General features: G+C 47.8%; 6 protein-coding genes across 6 annotated transcripts; 3 read left to right on the top strand and 3 right to left on the bottom strand.

Moving 5' to 3' along the window:
- The first annotated feature begins 5,675 nt into the window (after window positions 1-5,675).
- On the top strand, window positions 5,676-7,839 carry B0J16DRAFT_346171 (uncharacterized protein). Its single transcript, XM_046128398.1, has one exon. The coding sequence runs from the start codon at window positions 5,690-5,692 to the stop codon at window positions 7,427-7,429; it is 1,740 nt and encodes a 579-aa protein (XP_045979568.1). The 5' UTR covers window positions 5,676-5,689; the 3' UTR covers window positions 7,430-7,839.
- Window positions 7,840-8,600: 761 nt separating this feature from the next.
- Window positions 8,601-9,821, top strand: B0J16DRAFT_166197 (uncharacterized protein). The gene is made up of 2 exons (XM_046122313.1): window positions 8,601-8,803; window positions 8,866-9,821. The coding sequence occupies exons 1-2, from the start codon at window positions 8,678-8,680 to the stop codon at window positions 9,505-9,507; spliced, it is 768 nt and encodes a 255-aa protein (XP_045979567.1). The 5' UTR covers window positions 8,601-8,677; the 3' UTR covers window positions 9,508-9,821.
- A 218-nt stretch (window positions 9,822-10,039) lies between these two features.
- B0J16DRAFT_346167 (uncharacterized protein) lies at window positions 10,040-11,456 on the bottom strand. The gene has a single exon (XM_046128397.1). It carries the CDS (start codon window positions 11,190-11,192, stop codon window positions 10,137-10,139), a length of 1,056 nt encoding a protein of 351 aa, XP_045979566.1. The 5' UTR covers window positions 11,193-11,456; the 3' UTR covers window positions 10,040-10,136.
- An 825-nt stretch (window positions 11,457-12,281) lies between these two features.
- B0J16DRAFT_402349 (uncharacterized protein) lies at window positions 12,282-13,959 on the top strand (the record flags this gene model as incomplete). The annotated part of the gene is made up of 3 exons (XM_046132641.1): window positions 12,282-12,445; window positions 12,499-12,665; window positions 12,711-13,959. The coding sequence occupies exons 1-3, from the start codon at window positions 12,377-12,379 to the stop codon at window positions 13,957-13,959; spliced, it is 1,485 nt and encodes a 494-aa protein (XP_045979565.1). The 5' UTR covers window positions 12,282-12,376.
- A 58-nt stretch (window positions 13,960-14,017) lies between these two features.
- B0J16DRAFT_374125 (fungal-specific transcription factor domain-containing protein) lies at window positions 14,018-15,766 on the bottom strand. Its single transcript, XM_046130580.1, has 2 exons — window positions 14,971-15,766; window positions 14,018-14,920 (listed from the first exon to the last, which is right to left on the bottom strand). The coding sequence occupies exons 1-2, from the start codon at window positions 15,688-15,690 to the stop codon at window positions 14,072-14,074; spliced, it is 1,569 nt and encodes a 522-aa protein (XP_045979564.1). The 5' UTR covers window positions 15,691-15,766; the 3' UTR covers window positions 14,018-14,071.
- Window positions 15,767-16,410: 644 nt separating this feature from the next.
- On the bottom strand, window positions 16,411-18,668 carry B0J16DRAFT_416745 (peptidase family S58-domain-containing protein; the record flags this gene model as incomplete). The annotated part of the gene is made up of 2 exons (XM_046133623.1): window positions 16,411-16,876; window positions 17,488-18,668. The coding sequence occupies 2 exons, from the start codon at window positions 18,666-18,668 to the stop codon at window positions 16,567-16,569; spliced, it is 1,491 nt and encodes a 496-aa protein (XP_045979563.1). The 3' UTR covers window positions 16,411-16,566.
- Window positions 18,669-18,854: the final 186 nt, after the last annotated feature.

The following is an 18,854-nucleotide window of genomic DNA, read 5'->3' as shown; positions in this document are numbered from 1 at the left end:
GGAAACTGTCATCTGGAGCACCAACCTCAAGGCTTCCGGTGTACGCCCCAAGGCTTTGGTCGACGAGCTCGACGCCATCAAACTTGGGATTTACCCGGACAATTCTCATCGCTTGCCTCTCGTCGTTGCACAGCAAGACCTGTCTCCCCACCAAGCCTTCCGCGGTCTAGCCGACTTCCACTGCTGGTATTCCTCAGATCGACCTATCACGGAGAAAGATTATGAGAAAATCAAGAACCAGGACGACTGGAAGTCTAAGGTCGAAGAGGCTCCACAAGCCCTCTTTGAGCTTGGGGCACTCCTTGTGGAGGCCCAGTGTAGCCTTGCAGGTACTCACTCGCCAAGCTTCTCCCCAGGCCTTGAAACCCTCCGCCTTGCTCATGAAGCCATCGTCGAGGTGGGCAAACTCAAGATAACAAGCAAGACTGCACTCCGGAAGGCTCTGAGCCTCCTGGAGGGAGCTCGAGATTACGTCGACCTGACCGAAATGCTTATTTTGAATGTTGCTCCGGACATTGATCGCGATAACCATACACGAGCTATCGAGGAAGCCACGTCTCGTTTTTCTAAGCTGAAAGACTTGTTGACGGCTCTGTATGACGATTTGATACCCGACTCCTCTACCCTGTTGCACAGCGTAGCTTTCTACGTTCACAAGTCGATCCCAACCACTTCATGGAAGATCGAAACCCCCAACGATAAGAACAAAGGTCTTGTCGCAACCTTGATCTTGATCACTCTAACTGGGACGCTGAGTATACATAACGTGTACAATCGCAGCAGGGCAGTCGACGTCGAAAAGTTGGCAGACTACATCGCGACCTTCAAGGGCGACAATATCCTGCTCGGTGACTTCAACCTTCATCATCCTCTGTGGAGTGGGGAAGGTAAAGGAAATGTTACCAAGGATAGTAGGATATTCGCCGACCGGGTCCAACGTCTGGGCCTGGAACTCCAAACCAAGAGAGGCGAAATCACCTGGTCCAACTCCACAGATACCGAGAAACGAAGTTCTACGATTGATCTCACCTTTGCGAGCCCAAAGCTCTGTCCCTTGATCGAGTCCTGCAAGGCATTGTCGGTTCCCGGATTCAAAAGTGACCACCGGCCGATACAGACCGTTATTCGAAAGTATGTGGAACAAGATGTCCGGACCAAGAAATGCTTTGATAGAGCTGACCCTGAGAAGTTCAACAAATGTCTCCGAAAACACTTGCCGCCTCTCAATAGTCCACTTGCAACCAAAGACGACGTTGACCGATTTTTCGTTGCCATCATCAAAGCCATTCAGATCGCCATCGAAGAATGCGTCCCAACCAAGATATGCGGCTCTAGAATTTCGCAAAAGACAAGGGCAGCAACCACAACATTGCGAAACTTGTCTGAGACCATTGAAACTTTGAAGCAAAGGGAGGGGTCCAGATTCATCACTGAGCAGATCAAGAAGCTGGAGCAAGAGAAGTCCCGTTTGTACAGTGAGATTTGGCGCGGGTTCACCGAGAGGAAGTCGGGAACTCCCAAGGGTCTCTTCGGCCTAGCTGGGCTAGCGAAGAAGATGTCCCAGCCGATCCCTCAAACCCAGGTCCCAACCTTGCAAACTGATACCGAGATTGCACACGACGCCGAAACCAAGATCGAACTGGTCAAGAAAACCAAGTTCCGCGACATCTACGAAAAAATCTCAACGAGATTTGAATCATTGCCATCTACACCATCTGACGCTAAACCCCCAATCCCAATTTCTGACGACCTCACCGAAGAAGAGTTGAGGGGTGTCATCAAGGACATCAAGACCGGGAAGGCTACTGGGGAAGATGAAGTCCCCAATGAAGCTATCAGACTTGGCCAGGACGTTCCATCCCCGTACCTTCTCATTGGGTTCCGGGTTTGCATTCGCCTACGCACTCACCCCGATTGCTTCAAGAAGGCTATCGTCGTCATGGCACTCAAGGCTGGCGCAGATCCCAACGATCCCAACTCCTATCGCCCCATCACCTTGCTTTCACATGTTGGCAAGCTTTACGAGAAGGTCCTTGCCAACAAGATTACTCTTGCGGTCAAGGCGAACCCTGACAGGCTTCCTCCCACCCAGTTTGGAGGCAGATCCACCACAGAAGCACTTCTCTATTTGCTCAATATCATCCATAACGCATGGTGCTCTGATGGTGACAAGGTCGTCACCATTCTCTCTCTCGATATGAGCGCCGCCTATGATAACGTCCTACGATCCAGATTGCTGAAAGAGATGGCTCGTATAGGATTGCCGTCTTGGATCATTGAGACTGTTGCGCCATTCCTTTCATATCGAGACGCCAAGATGCGAATGCCGGGCATCGAGTCTGATGATTTTGAGATGAACACAGGCATCCCTCAGGGGTCGCCAATGTCGTCCATCCTATTCTATATCTTCGCCGCCCCCATACTCAACGACTTAGGAACCTACCTTGGCGCGCAGAGAGTCTGCTCGGACACGGGTCGAGAACGTTGGGTTGACCTTTATGCTTTTGCTTTCGTAGATGACATCTACTTTGTAGCTGTTTCTGATAGCTACGAAATCAACTGCGCGGGTATCGACCTCCTCCACACGGAACTCCTCAAGGTCGCTAAGGAGTTACGAGCCATTTTCGGAGCCCACAAGTACCACATCATGCATATGCAATCGCCTTATGGGAAGAAACGTCACGACAATGAGATGCCCAATATCATCGGATTTACCGAGCCTCCCCAACCCAAACTCACTATTCTTGGCGTTGAAATCGATCAGCACCTGAACTGGGAAGCTCATATTGAGAAGATCCTGGAGAAATGTAACAAAAGGATTGTACACATGAGACGAATATCTGGAGCTACTTGGGGACCAAACCTACATGCCATGCGCCACTATTATCTCGCTATTATTCGCCCTGTCATCACCTATGCTTGCGGGGTGTGGATGGTCAAGCCTCACGAGCGCAGCGGTAGCTCGAAGTGGGTACTGAAGAATGAGTTCATTGGAAAACTCCAATCTCTACAACGTGACTGCTTGCGACTGGTATCCGGTTGCCACGGGAAGACGGGGCTCATTGTCCTTGAGAAAGAACTGTTCATTCCGGACATAGCGGTTGTTCTACGCTCTCAGGCACGCCTACAGAGAGCTAAGAGCTTCTGCGCTACCGACAAAAGGTGGCGGACTATGCTGAACTCCAAGTTTCTCAGGATGAAACGCTTGAATCCCTCCGTCATCCTGCACAATGAGGCTATGAACCTCGTTCTAGAAGCAACGAGATCTCATGTAGACCTCGCTCGTCAAAGATGCAGAGGAGACGAACTTAGTCCATACTACGACGCCTTGTGGTACACCAGTCATCCAGCGAAATGGGCGGACATTGCCTCTAGCTACATCAAGCGCCAAGTCACTACAGAGTGCAAGGCTATCTGGAAGGGCTACGTTGACTCACGAGTCAGGGCGCGGGAAGGTTGTGGCCGGCCTTCTAAGACTCTTTCGCCGGCTATAATTGATGAGACGTGGGGCAGGAGTAGCCTTGAATACTACAACGGCCTGACCAGGGCACAGAGCACCATGCTTCTGCAATGTCGAACCGAGTTTATTGGCCTTGCAGGTCACCTCTTTACTATCGGGAAATCGAAATCTCCGGATTGCCCATGCGGTGATGGACGACAAACTCCGTTCCATTGCTTTGTCCGATGCAGGAATCTTGACAATTTCCGACATGCGCTATATCTCAAGCTTGGTCACATCAACTACAAGGATCTTCTGACGACACACGGCAAGATTGCCGCTCAATGGGCCATTGCCTATTTCGACATTGAGCAGTTCGACAGAGTGCGGGCGAAGGCATCCTGCTTTCCCGTGGATCCGAACCTCACAAGACGCAAGCAGGATCCCAGAAACTTGCTATCAGTTACAACTCCCATTCAGCAGCGACCCTATTCCAACGGCACTTTGGCTTTGGCTCCTACTGCGGAGCGTTACCTATCAACGCCTTTAACGCAAAAGTCCGCTCAGGATTCAACAATGCCTCGACGGAATGCTAGGCGCTCTTGCCGAAGATAACCACTCTTCTTTACTTATCTCTCTCTACTTACACTCTTACGCTCTTTTACTTTCTTTTGTTCTTATCTCCTACACATAAGAGAGGGCTATAGGCTGGTACCTTACCTATCTTTACTTATACTATTACCTTTCTTTTGTATCCGTTACCTATCTCCATGTGTTATCAATACAAAGTGTGCATTTTATTGTGAAGTAAGTTCATTCTAGCCCCGTCTCTCTGTAGCAGTGAATGGAAAGCTAAACCTCAAATGAGATAGCTGCCTAAACGCCTAGCTGCCGACCGAATTTCCCCCTTCCAACGCCAGCACAAAAGTAAGAAGATAGCTCCTTCAGTTAGTATCCCTCTTACATAACTTCATTTCCCTCTCATTTAACCTCTTCCCTACCTACGTTATGCTACATACATCTTCTTATGTGATAATAACTCTAACAGTAGCTTCTGAGACCAGTAGTCCCTTACATTGACTCGAAGAGGTTGATGACCTCGTACGCCCAATTGGCATCCTTGCCGAAGGTCCCTTCTTCGCCTCTTTTCACAGCAGCCTCAAACCAAGCTGCTTGCCTTAGGGCCCGTTTCCTCTGACTTGTTGTGCGAGGGACGGTTGAGACGAGGAATGCCTTGTAGGCAAATAGGTGTAGCTGTAAGTAAAGCTATCTCTTCGTTCTATTAGTCCTATACTTACAATCCTCTAGGTGCATAAATGGTTGCATCTGGGATCTTGGAAAGAGCCTTCCTTAGCTCTCTTGCATAGTCCTGCTGCAACAGGCGATCTATAGCCTCTTGATAGAAGGTTGTTGGAGAGATAACTAGCTCCCCAAAGATGGTGACAGTAGCCCTGTGATGATTGGGGCACCTGAAGAAGTGGATGACTGTAGGGGTCGGCATTGTGTAAGTACGCTGGTCCCTTGCTTAATCTTACAGTGCTCTTACTGATCTGGTTGTTGAGGAAGTGCGGTTGGTAGGGCCTATCCTTTTCAGTATCCCTGTAGTCTGACTGACTTAGTTACTGAGGAGGTGTAGCTGTTATCTATGTCAGGTCTCTGCTTTCAACTATCCCTACGGACTTACTGACCTTGTTGAGGAGGTGCGGTTGTGGTGTATGTATGTTCTGTTCATTTATATATTACTAGAATCTTGCTAATCTGGCAGTGAAGCTTGTTGATGTAAGTGGAAGGAAGAGGAAAAAAGCCGGATGGAAGCAAGGAAGTAAGTACGTTCCCCTATTGCTACCTATCTGCTTATCACTAACCTCCTTAATGAGAAGGGCATTTATGCTGTGCCTAAACCTTATGTTTAGGCAGGGCAAAAAAAGGTCAAGTGTGGGCAAAGGAGTCATAATGCCCTTTGAAAAGTGTATATATCACCGAAAACCTTAACCTTATCTGATCGTACACAACGATACTCCCGTTCAGAATAGATCTTTATCCATTTATCCCTTTGTCCCACGCGAAACTCTGGTATCTCCTTTCTGTCATTGGATATTGGTGGTTTAGGTTTTGTGGTGGGGTTCCTTCACACACGTATGCAATGAGTCATCGCACCCCGATGAGTCATCCCACTTAAGACTTACCGCCTATAAGAATTCTTTCCTCTTTCCTTTTCTCCAACGAATCTCAATCACCCATCTTCTCGCCATGCCTTCAAACAAGATACCCGCCGCCTCGACGACCGCCTTCTTGAGCTTGCCTCTGGAACTCCGCGAGCAGATCTACCACCACTACTTTGAGGTCGAGGGCGGTTACATCTACGATGGCACAACCGACACTCTCAGGCAGATTGATGGCAAACCCGTGAATATCGCACTTCGATATACCTGTCGCTCCATCGCCCACGAAACGGGAGACTACCCATTTCAACTCAACTCCATCAAGTTCTCTACAGTCTATAGAGACGACTGGCAGGAAATAGCTGGTTCTTTTATTTGGGCTTTGTACTTTCACAAACGGCTGAAAATGGCTTTACTCGAACATTTGAGAGATCACATTACTCCCGACATGTACCATCCAGCCAATCCCCAATACCTCGAGTATATGCCTCCAATCAAGGACTATATCGATAGGGTTTTCAGATTTGTTGCGCTACGTCCCGATATGGTATATTCCGATTTCTGGCCTTGTCAAGAGATACAAAAGCGGGGAGGTTATCGATGTGATGGTGAAGATCACCAGATCTCTGCAACACCTGAGACGATGAGGGAGTACGCCGACGATACCATTGTTTTTGATCGCACAATCGCCTACCTTCTACGAATACTTGCAGAAAAGCACCCTGATAAATTCGACCGAGCTGTTGACCTTGCTCTACCTGGTTGGACTGATTCACATCGAGGTATCGAGGTCCTCGACCTGGCCTTCAAACCTTGGGCGATCCCTTCTCTGTCTGAGGTCACGACGATGACTAGGAATATGCAGCTCCAAGGTGTCTTTGATCGCTTCACAAGCTGGGGGAAGATGGGACCAGACTTCTACACGACCAGACATCCAACCTCGAAATACCAATATCGGAGGAAGGCCTTCTTTTCGGCAGCTTCAGTGGCGATCCGATTCCTGAACCGGATTCCCGAACAACAACGTCTCACTATGCGGAAAATTATCCTCGATGAGAATCGTCCCTCTGTCGCTCTTTCCGTATGTCACGCCAATGGACTGATCCCCTTCTGTAACGAGAATGCTAAGCTCCATATTGAGCATCGCTGGAACTTGTGGACAACACTTCTTTTGGGAATGTCAGGCCGTTCAACATCTGAGCTCGCGATCAATTTTGAAACACCGCCGGAAACAATTCAAGAATGGGAAAACGACCCCGATCGCATGCGTTGGCCATTTGATGAGGTCCTAAGGGGCGCCTTTGCTTCTACATTTTCCGCATGGACGATGAGTGTTCTGGACGTTGTCAAATCTGGGATGCCATTTCAGTCATACTCTGTGGTGATTGAAGGAGACCCCGACCTAAACCATTCGACGTTTGCATTCCATACTGTTATGGAACGCGAGATAGCTTGGCTAACTCTTAACACCGATTGCGTAGCGAGAGGTCTATTCGCTCCTCCAGATCACCCAGACTACCCCATGATGACGCGAAGGTCCAACGTGGGAGCTGCATCCACCGATGCTAGGAGCTCCCTCATTCAATGCAACTTCACTCTCGATCAACCCTGGGACTTGGACAAGATAGTAGAGCAATACTCGATCCAGCACGAACCTACAACATCCTACAGGCAATGCGATATGTGGTCCGACATCGAGGATTTTGATACTCACTATTTCCGAGTGTCAACTGGGATCCTAGACTTCAAGAATCTCCAACTTTTATGGGTCGAACGAAAGCCTGTACCTGAAGAACCTGGCACAGAGCACGAAGAAACCCGCGAGTAGAATAGCTCCTGTTTACAGTAAGGTATCCGATCCCACGCAATTGTCAAGATCGATCCAGGTCCAAACCACCCGTTGGATCGGACTGACGTCACTGTAAGGAAACTCCGAGCTATCCGGAGACAGAAACGTCAAGGGTTGTTTGCGCGAACAAGGGTGATAACTTGGCTTCATGGCTCCACTCTTTGGTGGACTGAAGACTGAGTTCAGCTTTCCAAAGTTGTTGCAGGTCGTATTAGTTTATTCAGTGGATCTTCCTTGGGGACGGACAGATAGCAGCTTCAGCCCACGTCGTTTCAATAGCCGAATTTAATTAGTAAAATTTCAATTCTTCTGAAAAGTACTTTGAAGACTATTCTGTAGAGTTGTGTTCCGTGTATCTTTGTATTGTTGTTAGTGATTGAAAATACACTCTACGATTGAAGCCTATTCTGAACACTGTTGCAGCATCTTTCTGGAGTTGGAACAAGGTTCAGGTCACCATAAGCCAGCCTGCTTCATCGGTGGAATTTCTGCAATATCACTGGACCGTTTATTGCCTGGAACTCGGCGACGCTTCCGAATTGATGACGATCGTAATAAATGCCAATAGGTACCAATGCACACAGAATACGATTAATCACTTTAACCCCATGCAGGTACAGCGACAATTTACACCTATAAAGAGAGGTTGATAGGGAGGGAGCAAGGAGTAATGTACAGTACGCTATTGAAAAGGATCCACAGACCGTGCGCAGCTGAAAGCAATGTATCCGTGCAGCCCGTGTCTGTCCGTCCGCGGCAGTTGACGTAGGATTGAGCAACTCCGCCCCACCTATTTAAATTATCTGTTCCTACTGACAAGGTAAACCTGCGCCACTGTATCTTTGTATCATGGAGTTATTCCAGCTTCTCGGGCTCCTCGTGGCTATTAGCCTGCAAAAATGGCGGGAAGGTTACATTTAGTATATCATCACCTGGGGAAAAGCAATTTTCTAGCCCATTAATCCACGAAAAAGCCCTGTAAATTGACAGGTTATTAAATTGACTAGGATTCAGAGCTCAGGTCTGGTAAGTCTTTTGGAAAGATGACGTTATGATACCTTGATCTGTACTGTTTAATAAATTAATTATTAAAGAAATAATTCTATAAGAAGGCCGTAACCTACCTCGTCTTACACCTAACTACCAGTAACAACAGTACACTCTTTATCCTCTCCTACATACCCTGATCTTTTAACTATTATCTATACTAACATATTATCTTATAATATGTCTCCTACCTCTATGGATATGTGTTCTTATACTGATATGGAGAAGAGATGCTGGGGATGCGCTCGTTACATACCTCCGAGAACACAGACCTCTATCCTGGCCCGCCGGATTGAAGATAACGGAGTAAGTTCCTCTCTACCTTTTTTAACTTTATACTGTTTATTACGTATACTGATGATCAATAGCTTCTCTGTCCTGAATGCTTTATGTTGGTGGAGTTGGACGATACATGGATACTGCAACAGTATTGGAGCAAATGTGCATTCTGTAAGAAAGGCAATCCAGACCATTTCTCTACGTGTGGCACCTACGAGTTTGGAGGTACCGGCTTTGTAGGTTTGGGCCATTCCTTGCACATGAGCTGCCGTGGGGACAGTAAGGAATGTCCAACTTGCATCAAAACGTTCACTGCCTACTATCCAATTCTTTCTAAGTGTCCGCCTGGGACCGTACGTCTTAGGTTGATTGAGGACATTGAAACATCATATCCATGGTCGCTATTTTCCCCGGACCGAGGAGTACATGCTCCAGCGTCGGTGCAATCTTCTGATAATACCGTTTCAACACCAGTTGACGCTCCAGCGACTCCACCTCCACATCACTCGTCCAAGGGTTCACATGGGCCTGCTTTCCCGAAATTGTCCGAAAGTCGCTCTTCATCGAAGCGTCGCTCTTCATCGGCGCATCGCTCTTCATCGAAACGTCGCTCTTCATTGGCGTTTCCGGTTTATTCTCCAGGGTCACCTCGTCCATACCCGCGTGGACAGGAGAATCCATTCCATATAGCTGCGACGTACGGTACATGGGCGCGATCTGAATTGGGCTAGTACATTGGCTTTCTGTTTTTTCATCTGTATACTTCAGGGCCTACGCCTAGGGAAAAAGATTTTTAAAAAAAACCTAGTTAATAGCTTTCTGTTTATGTAGATTAAGTTGATACAATACTGTGCTTTTTTAACCTTTGTTTATCGATAGTAGAGCAGGCACTGATAAGCGACTAGATACCGTCGCACTGTCAGCCGTAGTTTACTTTGGGAAGGGACTGAGCTTTTCTAACACGAGTTCCAATAATATTTAAAGTTTTCCCAAACGAAACCACATTTCGGAAACAACATAACATCAATGGTTGCATAGAAACTTTTTTGCGCTGCCTTAACATAAGCTTTAGGCAGATCACAAAATCTTTCCCATCTGACACCAGAGATAGGTAGGATGTGGAAAATGGCGATAAGTAGCAGGCCGTCTAAGTTCCGAACCCCACATACCGGAGAGCCCACCGCGCTATGGCACGGCCCGGTCCCGTCCACGTCTCTCTTGGCGTTCAGCTGACATCATCAGGCCAGCGGATCATTAACTTCTGCTCGAGTTTATCATATTATTAGGGTAGATTCTCATCACAATTGTTTGTGTTGAAAAATTCGGTGTTGTTATATGAGGTACAAGGTGCGACAAGAAACTAGCTTTCATCATCATGCACTTGGTCTTTGATCAGACCTCTCAGGCAAGACAAATGAGGATCATGGTGCAAGTCCTTATCACCATCTCGAAAAGCCCTGAGGACCTCTGATTGCCGTTCTTCCGCGCTGTTACACATCCATTCAATGCAATCAGTAGCGTATGCCACCAAGCCATTTTCATTGGTCTCTTTTGCCTCGTCCCGAATTTCATGAAGTCGCTTAAGCCAGAACATCCATCTCCATGGCGAAAATCCACCAGAACACCGTTTCCCAAGCTCTGACTCTACAAACAAAGTGCCGCCCTGGCCGACTGAACTTGGGCACTCATTCCATGATACGTCGGACAATTGAAGCAGATTGAACTGAGCTTCTTTGATCCACGCTGCGACTGATGGTAGTAAGTGGACCATGTCGAGACTTCTCATGGTTCGCTTTTTGGCTTCTTCATCTGACACTTCTCCAGTGTTGAGATCTCGTCCGACTTCCAACGTCTGTCGGAAAAGTACGAGTGCGATTTGGCAGATTCTGTCATTGCAGACGCGTGTCGATGCCAACTTGGCCAAGAATGACGCAAAGTTGAGGCGGTGGGCGCTTGAAAGCGGTGCGCAGTTGTCTATCCAGAATTTGGTCATGTCGGTGACAAGGAAGGGTAGATCGGTCCACACCATGCCTTCAACGGTTCTTGCAACGTCGAGTCCATAACAACCCGATACGGGCCTGGTCAAAGGCCCAAGCCCTCGGATCCTCAGGATGTCAAGAACGAGTCGGTCATGGTTTGCCGATTCATGGGAAGCATGTCGGGCTAACTGATAGTAACTGTGCCAGATAGAACGAATGTGTCCCTCGAGGGAGTCTATGCCGTCTCCAATATTGCAATATCGGTTGCTGACATTCCAGGTGCGATTATAAAATGCCGCTCCTCGGAGCTCCTCAATTTCACCTCGAGCGACGCATTGACGTACGTCTTCCTCGTCTCGGCACATGTCTTCGTTGAGGGTTTCGCTAGATATCCCTTTGAAAGATGGGCCTAGCAAGACTTCGTACAGGTCGCTCATAATGTTGTTAATGGGGTTCCGGATTAATGGGTTAGTCCAGTTAAACAAGACGAGTAAGAGAAGAATAGGTTTGGTACCTCGGGGAGACAGGCTGTTTTAATGTAACAAATACAACCGCCTCCTGGTCTCTTCTTGTCTCCACAGTAGGCGTGAGATCTTCATGTGCCAAGAAAGACAGGACTGTTCTCTCAACCAACAGTACCGAAAACCCCTGCATCCGCCAAAGATAGACACCGGGTTGCCCGCGCCGGAGACTCATGAATGTGGCTCCCTGCCTTAAAGCTGTTGGAACCAACAGTTATATGTAACAGATACTATTAGTCATCAAATAGCAATCGGTACACAGCCGCATTGACGTTTCTCGCTACCCCACCACATCTCGCTCGCTTGACACGTCATCCTTGTCCGACTTCAAAGTTCAGATGATATGACTCGGTTGATTACGTTCCTACCAACATGTATCGGAAACATCCGACTGAGCCTACTCTCGTCGTGGCAGGATATTACTTGGCACAAATGCTCTTGACTGGTTATAGAGTTAAAAAAACCTCTTCCCGACGTCGTACCTTTACGCACTTTGTACCTCGTTGATTCATGAATTGAAATTCAATGGTTCTTGTGCATAAATCTCAACCACTAATTATCTTTCCTGCTTTCTTCCCCTGCTCAAGGCAGTCAAGTGTACATTAAAGAAACAGATAGGATGATGAAGATAGCAGCGCTGGACTGAACTATCTCGCGACGTTCAGCCAAACACGTTAAGATACAAGCATTACCCTATAGCCCATGATAGCGGCCTTAACTTCTGATCTTTCTTGCAGATATTATATCTATAATCCTAGATCTTGAACCATATAATATTAGCACACATACTACAATAAGTTTATTGACTGTTTGGAAAGAGCCACCGACAATTGGGAGGGAGTAGTCACAACAGCTGAGATTCATTCAGAAAATTGCCAAGGATGTTGGGCTGGAAGCGGAACATTTCCGCACAACGGAATGCGTATCAGAATGCCTTGGTTAACTGCATCCAGCTGCCAAGTCCACGGAGCAACAGCACAGCCCCGTTGCATACCAACCGTAAAACAAAGCGTGTGACCCAACTCTTCATTTCTCCTTTGCTACCTACTGAGCACAAACTTTGAATTTTTATCGGAAGCTCGTATCACTGTGAACAAGACATGGGGTTTTCAACAGTGTTCGAGAACCCTTGGTCCAGGAACCCCATGGAGCTCGGAGATGCGGCTGCTGTAAGTTCATCATGTACTGCCCTGAAGTCCTGGTTAACTGATATCATTTTGAGAAACACCTTGAGCTTATTGAGATATTCCTCAAGCTACTCACGCATTTGGGTAATGACGATGGTAAAATAAGTGACGAGACTCTTGCGTACTCGGAATGGCGATATGTCGTGTACCTTCGCATGATCGACGCGCGAGGCTACTGTCCATCCGACATTCCACCACCATGGTAAGCAGGGCTGGATACCGCAGAAGACATCGCTAAAACTTACAGGGATGTTGCACTTATTATGTATCTGCATATGCTATCGCCATCACGATTCCACCATTACGTCTACGATACCCGACATCGCGTGTTGAATGGCATATTCGGGCTGCAGCATCGTCACTTTCCACTATCGGAACTTCTCTCAGGAGAGTGGTATCCCAGACGTAGCCGGAAGCTTTGGGTGGATAATAATAAACCTGATTCTGCTGCGTGTCCTGGACCGAACCTACCATATCAGCTGTGGCCTTCTGCGCCTTGGAATAAACGATCCTCGCGAGGCGTTGCTTCGGTCTTTGGCAGGGACGCTTCACGACCACCTAGTTCAGACCGGAAGTGGTTCACACCGACAAATGGGTCACCTGTAGCCGCGTCGAAGAATCAACAACCGCTGGTTGTGCTTATGCATCAATGGTTTCGCTGCCGAACAAGTATCCCCGAGCAAGGTTACAAAGTGTGGAATATCAAAGCATACACAGCGATACGGACACAGCGGGTAGAAGAGCGATGTCGGACTCAAAGCCAACACGAGCAGTTCCACACGACTTGTGCGCTTCAGCCATGGCCTTCACTACATGAATTACGAAGTGAATTGGAACAGCAAATCTCATTCTGGAAAGTTATGGTCAAGGCGAAGAATGCAATTCCAGGATTCGCTGACACTCTGAGTGAACATGTGAACGACTACAAAGACTTTCTTGGTCTGTTTGCAGGTGTGCTGCCGAGCAATGGTAGATATGGCCTTTACCAATCGAAACATGACCCGAAGCATCCGGGTGAACATGGATCGGGGGCACAGGCTGAGAATCGTCCCAAACTACGATTTTCTCGTTTAGTGCCGCAAACCCTCGAGATCGACCTCTTATGGCACACCCACCGACTGTTCCCAGCTCATTACTGGATATATTCCAACGAAGAAGCAGACTGGCTGTTGGAAGCCCAGGTAACCTTGGGCCCAGTGGCGGGCAAGACGCTGTTGGACTACACACAAGAGCAATGGAGAGACAGATACTCAAGAGAGCTTAGGGGAGGAACGCCAGTAGATCAGCGGCTCACGGAATATGTTCCTTGTGCGGCTAAGTTTGCTTCTCGCGACGTTATGAGAACTGATCTGGTTGGTGTTATTGAAGGGCGCGACGCTTATAGACAAAGATACAAAATCAGAAGGACAGCAAGGAATGGCGATACTAGTGGAGGAGGAGGGGCTGGAGATGGAGGGGGTGGAGATGGTGGTGGAGGATGTGGGGGAGGAGAATAGGAGGGAAGACCTTAGCAGACACCGCCTAGGAATCCATTTCCTGCAATATTGTTCTGCAGCATCATTCAAGCTTCCTCAATAACTAAACAATATCGTTATAAAGAAGACTATTCTAGCATAATCCAAAGCTGATATCGTGCTTCGTCATAACATAGGACAATCCTCTTGGCCCAAAGGCCCGTGGATCCGGGTCCTGCCATAGCAGCTCAACCACCCGCGCACCAGTCTTCACAGCACCAGGCGTCCGCGTCGCTCTTCCAACTAGCCCCCCACGAAGAACTCTCACGTGCTCACTGCGTCGCGCACAAGATGCCATTATAACTCCAGGCCATAGCAACATACGACGATAAGGCGAGTCCCCGACGAAGAGGGAGAAAAATGTAGGCATCATCTTATCGATACGTGCTTCTAACTCTGAAGGCAGATCGGGGTGTGAGAGCATATCCTCATGGAACGCAGAGTGCAAATACACTATGAGAGCATTCTGATAGATCATCGTAGCACCGGCGCGTTCTTGACGAGGACGGAGACCTTCGAGGTTTTCTGCATATGGATCAAATGCTTCCAACTTTGCCACGAGCCTTTCATATTCTTGTCTCATGGCCAGAGATACCTCAATGCCCAATTTCTCCTCTTCTCGGCGTGCCTCGACAAGCTGGTGTATCTCAGGTATCATCTCAAATAAACGTTGCCCAAACCCGAGGAGACATCCCCGAGATTTATACGGGGCAAGAATGTCGAGTGAATGGACAGATGGATCAATATCCACCTTATGATCATGAAGCGCGTTTCGCGGGGAAAGAGCAAGTTTCATAGAATGGTAGGTGTACATCTCCAAGAGAAAACCGCGCAAGTACTCGAGTTCGTCGTAAGTACGAGACAAGGATGTGAGCGTGGTGATGTATTCACGACTCGCTTTGAGGTGTAAATAGACGGCACCACGAGTATTGCCTTCTATATGCTAAGAAGAGTTAGTAAGTAGGACGTGCTGAGTTGTCGTGGTTGGCTTACATCATAAACACAAAGCAGTTGCAGAATCAAAAGAATCTGGGAAGACCTTGTTGATGTAGTTTCGTTGATCGTCCCGGCAGTTGTCTGGGCCGTCTCATACGCCAGTAGCTTCTGCAAACCAGCCAAGACCTTTGCGTAATGGCCTCGTGTAGCCACTTCCAAGCCACGATCCATCGGACTATTGACTGTCAAATGCGCCCCACCAATAGCAAGAATGCAATCGAGAACCAGCTCGTTACTGGCAGCCAATGGGAGTAAATAATTCATGAAGGGGTTGCCATCTTCACTCGGCCCGCGCGTTAACTGTTCAGCTGTGAAATCCAGGTACTGTTGATAAAGTGGCCGAGAACTATCGCTTAGATAGGCCAAGTTGCCGTACGTGGGTGCCACCCGCATCGCTAACGGTGCAGTAGTGGCGCCTTGTGAGACCATCAGGCCAGCACTAAGGGTTGCGACTGTGTCGATGAGTCGCTGATTGGGGTCGTTGACGTTCAAACCGCCATCAATCTGAGAGCTGAGCTGTTCTTCCGCTTGTATCTTATCGAGGGTGGGCCAGGTACACTCTAGGTTGGACCGAGTGCAGCCCGTACAGATCGGTCTCACTTCATCACACTTCTTACGTTTCGAGCGACAGGTCAAGCAGCCATTCTTAGATCGTGGATGATTCCGGCGCCACTTGGATGGAAATGGAGCTCCTCGGTATGGCAGTTGTGCTTCCATCGTGAATGATAGTCTTGACAAGAATCTAACAGTTTTGGTTTTAGAGTTTTAGTTGGTAATAAATACTTGGAGGTGAAAGAGGCAGCTTGTTCATTATTTCTGCCCTGTTTACTGGGCCATCATCATGGCGGGGCTAAGGACCATGAGCCACAATGCTTACCTTGGATGTAACGCAGCTATACCCAAACGGAACTAGGGCTGACAGTGATACCTTATCTAACCGCTTATCGCTGGCAACTGCCTGAATGCATGTTTACGGATAGCAGCTCTACTAACACGCGGCACGAAGATTATCTGTCGACTATGGTCATTAAAATACTAAATTCGCCGCTACTATCAGATTAAGATTATACCACCTTATAAAGATCTTGGTTCTCAAGCACAGCAGTCAGACCATTGCCTAGCTGGCCTTGGAAGGCGAAAACACATTGTTATTCGCTAGTGCTAGTGTTTCCTTTAGATTCGCCGACTCTGTCTCCAAAGCTACGTTAAAGGCCACCACATCACTTTTCTATTTACTAATGTAACATGACAATGAAACCATATAGGTGCAAATGAGATTAATCATTTGGAGACAGCTTCCAACAAACGATAATGCAATAGATAACCAACCGATTCGCCTTCATTCTGTTCGGTTCTGCCTACTATGAAGGGGAAACGTTTTACCAGGAGCTTCAACGAGCCATCAGGAACTTCTTAAAAGTAAAAAACAAATAAGTTTGCATTCTCCTATAGGATGTCTACTTGCATTCTGAAAAAGTAAGATAACCTAAATTGGGGAAACTTCATCGCAGCAAAAACCCCATGTATCGCGTATCTCAAAAGTCTCTTTGAGCTGAAAAGATATCAGTTCCACGCACAGGCGGTGCGCCTTCCCTAATGAAGTCCAACAACAGTATAATTCTTGCTGTAGTATGTAATATCCTTGTCTCCGTCTTTGAATATGGCTCTGAACGAGAATAACTTGTCTGTAGCGAGTTTGTCGGCAAATGGGCGAAGCATCTCCTTCGTGTTCTTACTGACTTTCAACTGATACTGGCCGTCAGACAGGAACACATCTGCCACATTGTGGGTAATCTCAGCGCCGATTGTGTTAAACTTGTCAGGTTCGGAATACCACTCTAGATCAAATTTGTGGGGAATATCGTTTCCGACGTCTCCAGTCCAAGTGATGGTGATTTCCTTGCTGAAGTCGAGGTCGACTAAGGGTCAGGCCCAGTAAACTTAAAGGCTTGAACAGTGGGCAGTAGAGCCAGCAGGGCGGCGAAGAAGGTCTTAGTTTCCATTTTTGAGATAAAAGCTACTTGAAAGAAGTATGTTAAACTTGAAGTAGCCTCTAGAATAGGGAAAATCTTTTGAGATGCTTCAAAAAGTTCGGTTGCAAAAGGTAACAAGTATAAATATTTGTATTGTTTTGCAATTAAATGGTGCCTAAAATGCCTCGGGAACTTTTACGTAAACCCTTGCTCACCACATGTTGTCAACATAGCAGCGTATTTGAGGCGCTGCGATGGACACTTACCAAAAATAGATATCTCCGATGTGTGAGGGAATTCATATGGAACGTTAAGATATGTCTCAGTGCAGGGATTGAGTGGCCACCTGTGGGAGTAGCCTACTCTGATCATTCTATGCTTTTGGTTCAAGACTAGGCAACAACTTAGCACCGAATCACCTTATACCTAACTCTAGAAAAAATGGGCCGTTACTTAAAAAGGGAGAGTGGGAGGATGAAACTACGCCAGGTCTAGAGGAGCAAGTTACCAGCTTATACAATCTTCTATTTCTCCAGTTTACAACATCGAATCTTCAACTTCCTTGAATCTAGCTATAATATCCCTGGTGGCTTCCAATGGTAGTGCTTCTACCGTCCGGCCCATATTGCCTGTCATTGTCTCAGCCATAGTGAGCGCATTGTATATCGCCTCTTCTGTAGCATCAGCCGCTGCTTCAAAAAGACCATTGATGGTTTGGTTGTCGGTCGCTTCCATGTCAATGAGCTTAGGCTTGAAGGGATCGACGGCCCTGTGCTGGCCAGTGACTGTCTGTACGGGAATCTCAGAAGCTGTAGAGAACGCAAGAAATAGATCCCCCGAAGGGTTGTGAGCATAGCTGCCCACACGTGCAAGGCCCATCGTTGCCCGCTTGGCTAACCGCTGGAGCTGGCCAGGAAGAAGAGGCGCATCCGTAGCAAGTATGACGATGATAGACCCATCCTTTCTGTCCTTTGCTCCGTTGTATTCTTTGTCATGAGCAGCAGCGGCCTTACTGCTTTCATTTCTCTTTTGCAGGATTCGACCGACCGGGACACCCGAAATATGCAGATGTTGGAGTCTCCCATAGTTAGCCTGGACAAGAGCGGCAACCGTGTAAGACACGTCATTCTCCCCAAGCACTATTCTACTGCTGGTCCCGGTGCCGCCTTTCCACCCTTGACACATCATGCCTGTTCCGCCACCCACGTTGCCCTCGGCTATCGGCTCGTCCGAAGCATTAGTGATACCATCCACAACGTGCTCCGGCGTCACGGCAAACTGCCTCAGGTCGTTGAGGTGCCCATCGAATGTCTCAGCGACCACTGGCAGTAGAAACCAATCAACGCCCTCCTCGCCTTTTCCATAATTTTCGATTGCGTACTTGTAGATGCCGGTATAACAAGGCCCTACGGCAAAGCTGTTGGTGATGAGAATGGGCGAGTGCAAGAGACCGCTTTCTTCAATCCAGTGAGTTCCGGTCATTTCCCCCGATCCGTTTAGGCGGAATACGCCGGCATGGCAGGCTTTGTGAAACCAATCTTTGCGAGGGAGAATAGTCGTTAATCCTGTGTTGATCTGTCCACTCTCGTCGCGGATAGTGGTAGTGTGGACAAGGACACCAAGTACGTCTGTGATGCCATTCTTTGGGCCAGGTGGCCAAAACCCAAGATGCGCCTCTGGTATGACATCACGCAGCCTGCCGCGAGTTTGGTGATGGGGCATATTCGTTGCGATTATCTGTCGTGTGCGTCTTTTGTTGCCTATCTGTTGGAATGGACGAGTCTATATGCTGATCTTGAGAAATACATGATAATTCTTCTTCTGTATTTATAAACATAGAATCTGAGGAAGATGCAAAGGACTTAATGTGCTACTTTTTGTAAATCGTGATGAGTCACACCGATCCCT

This window comes from Fusarium flagelliforme, assembly GCF_020744385.1.
Source record: "Fusarium flagelliforme strain FIESC 12 MPI-CAGE-AA-0113 chromosome Unknown B0J16scaffold_6, whole genome shotgun sequence".
Classification (NCBI taxonomy): domain Eukaryota; kingdom Fungi; phylum Ascomycota; class Sordariomycetes; order Hypocreales; family Nectriaceae; genus Fusarium; species Fusarium flagelliforme.
Note: the sequence above shows the minus strand (reverse complement) of the source record. Positions and strands in the feature narration are given on the sequence as shown.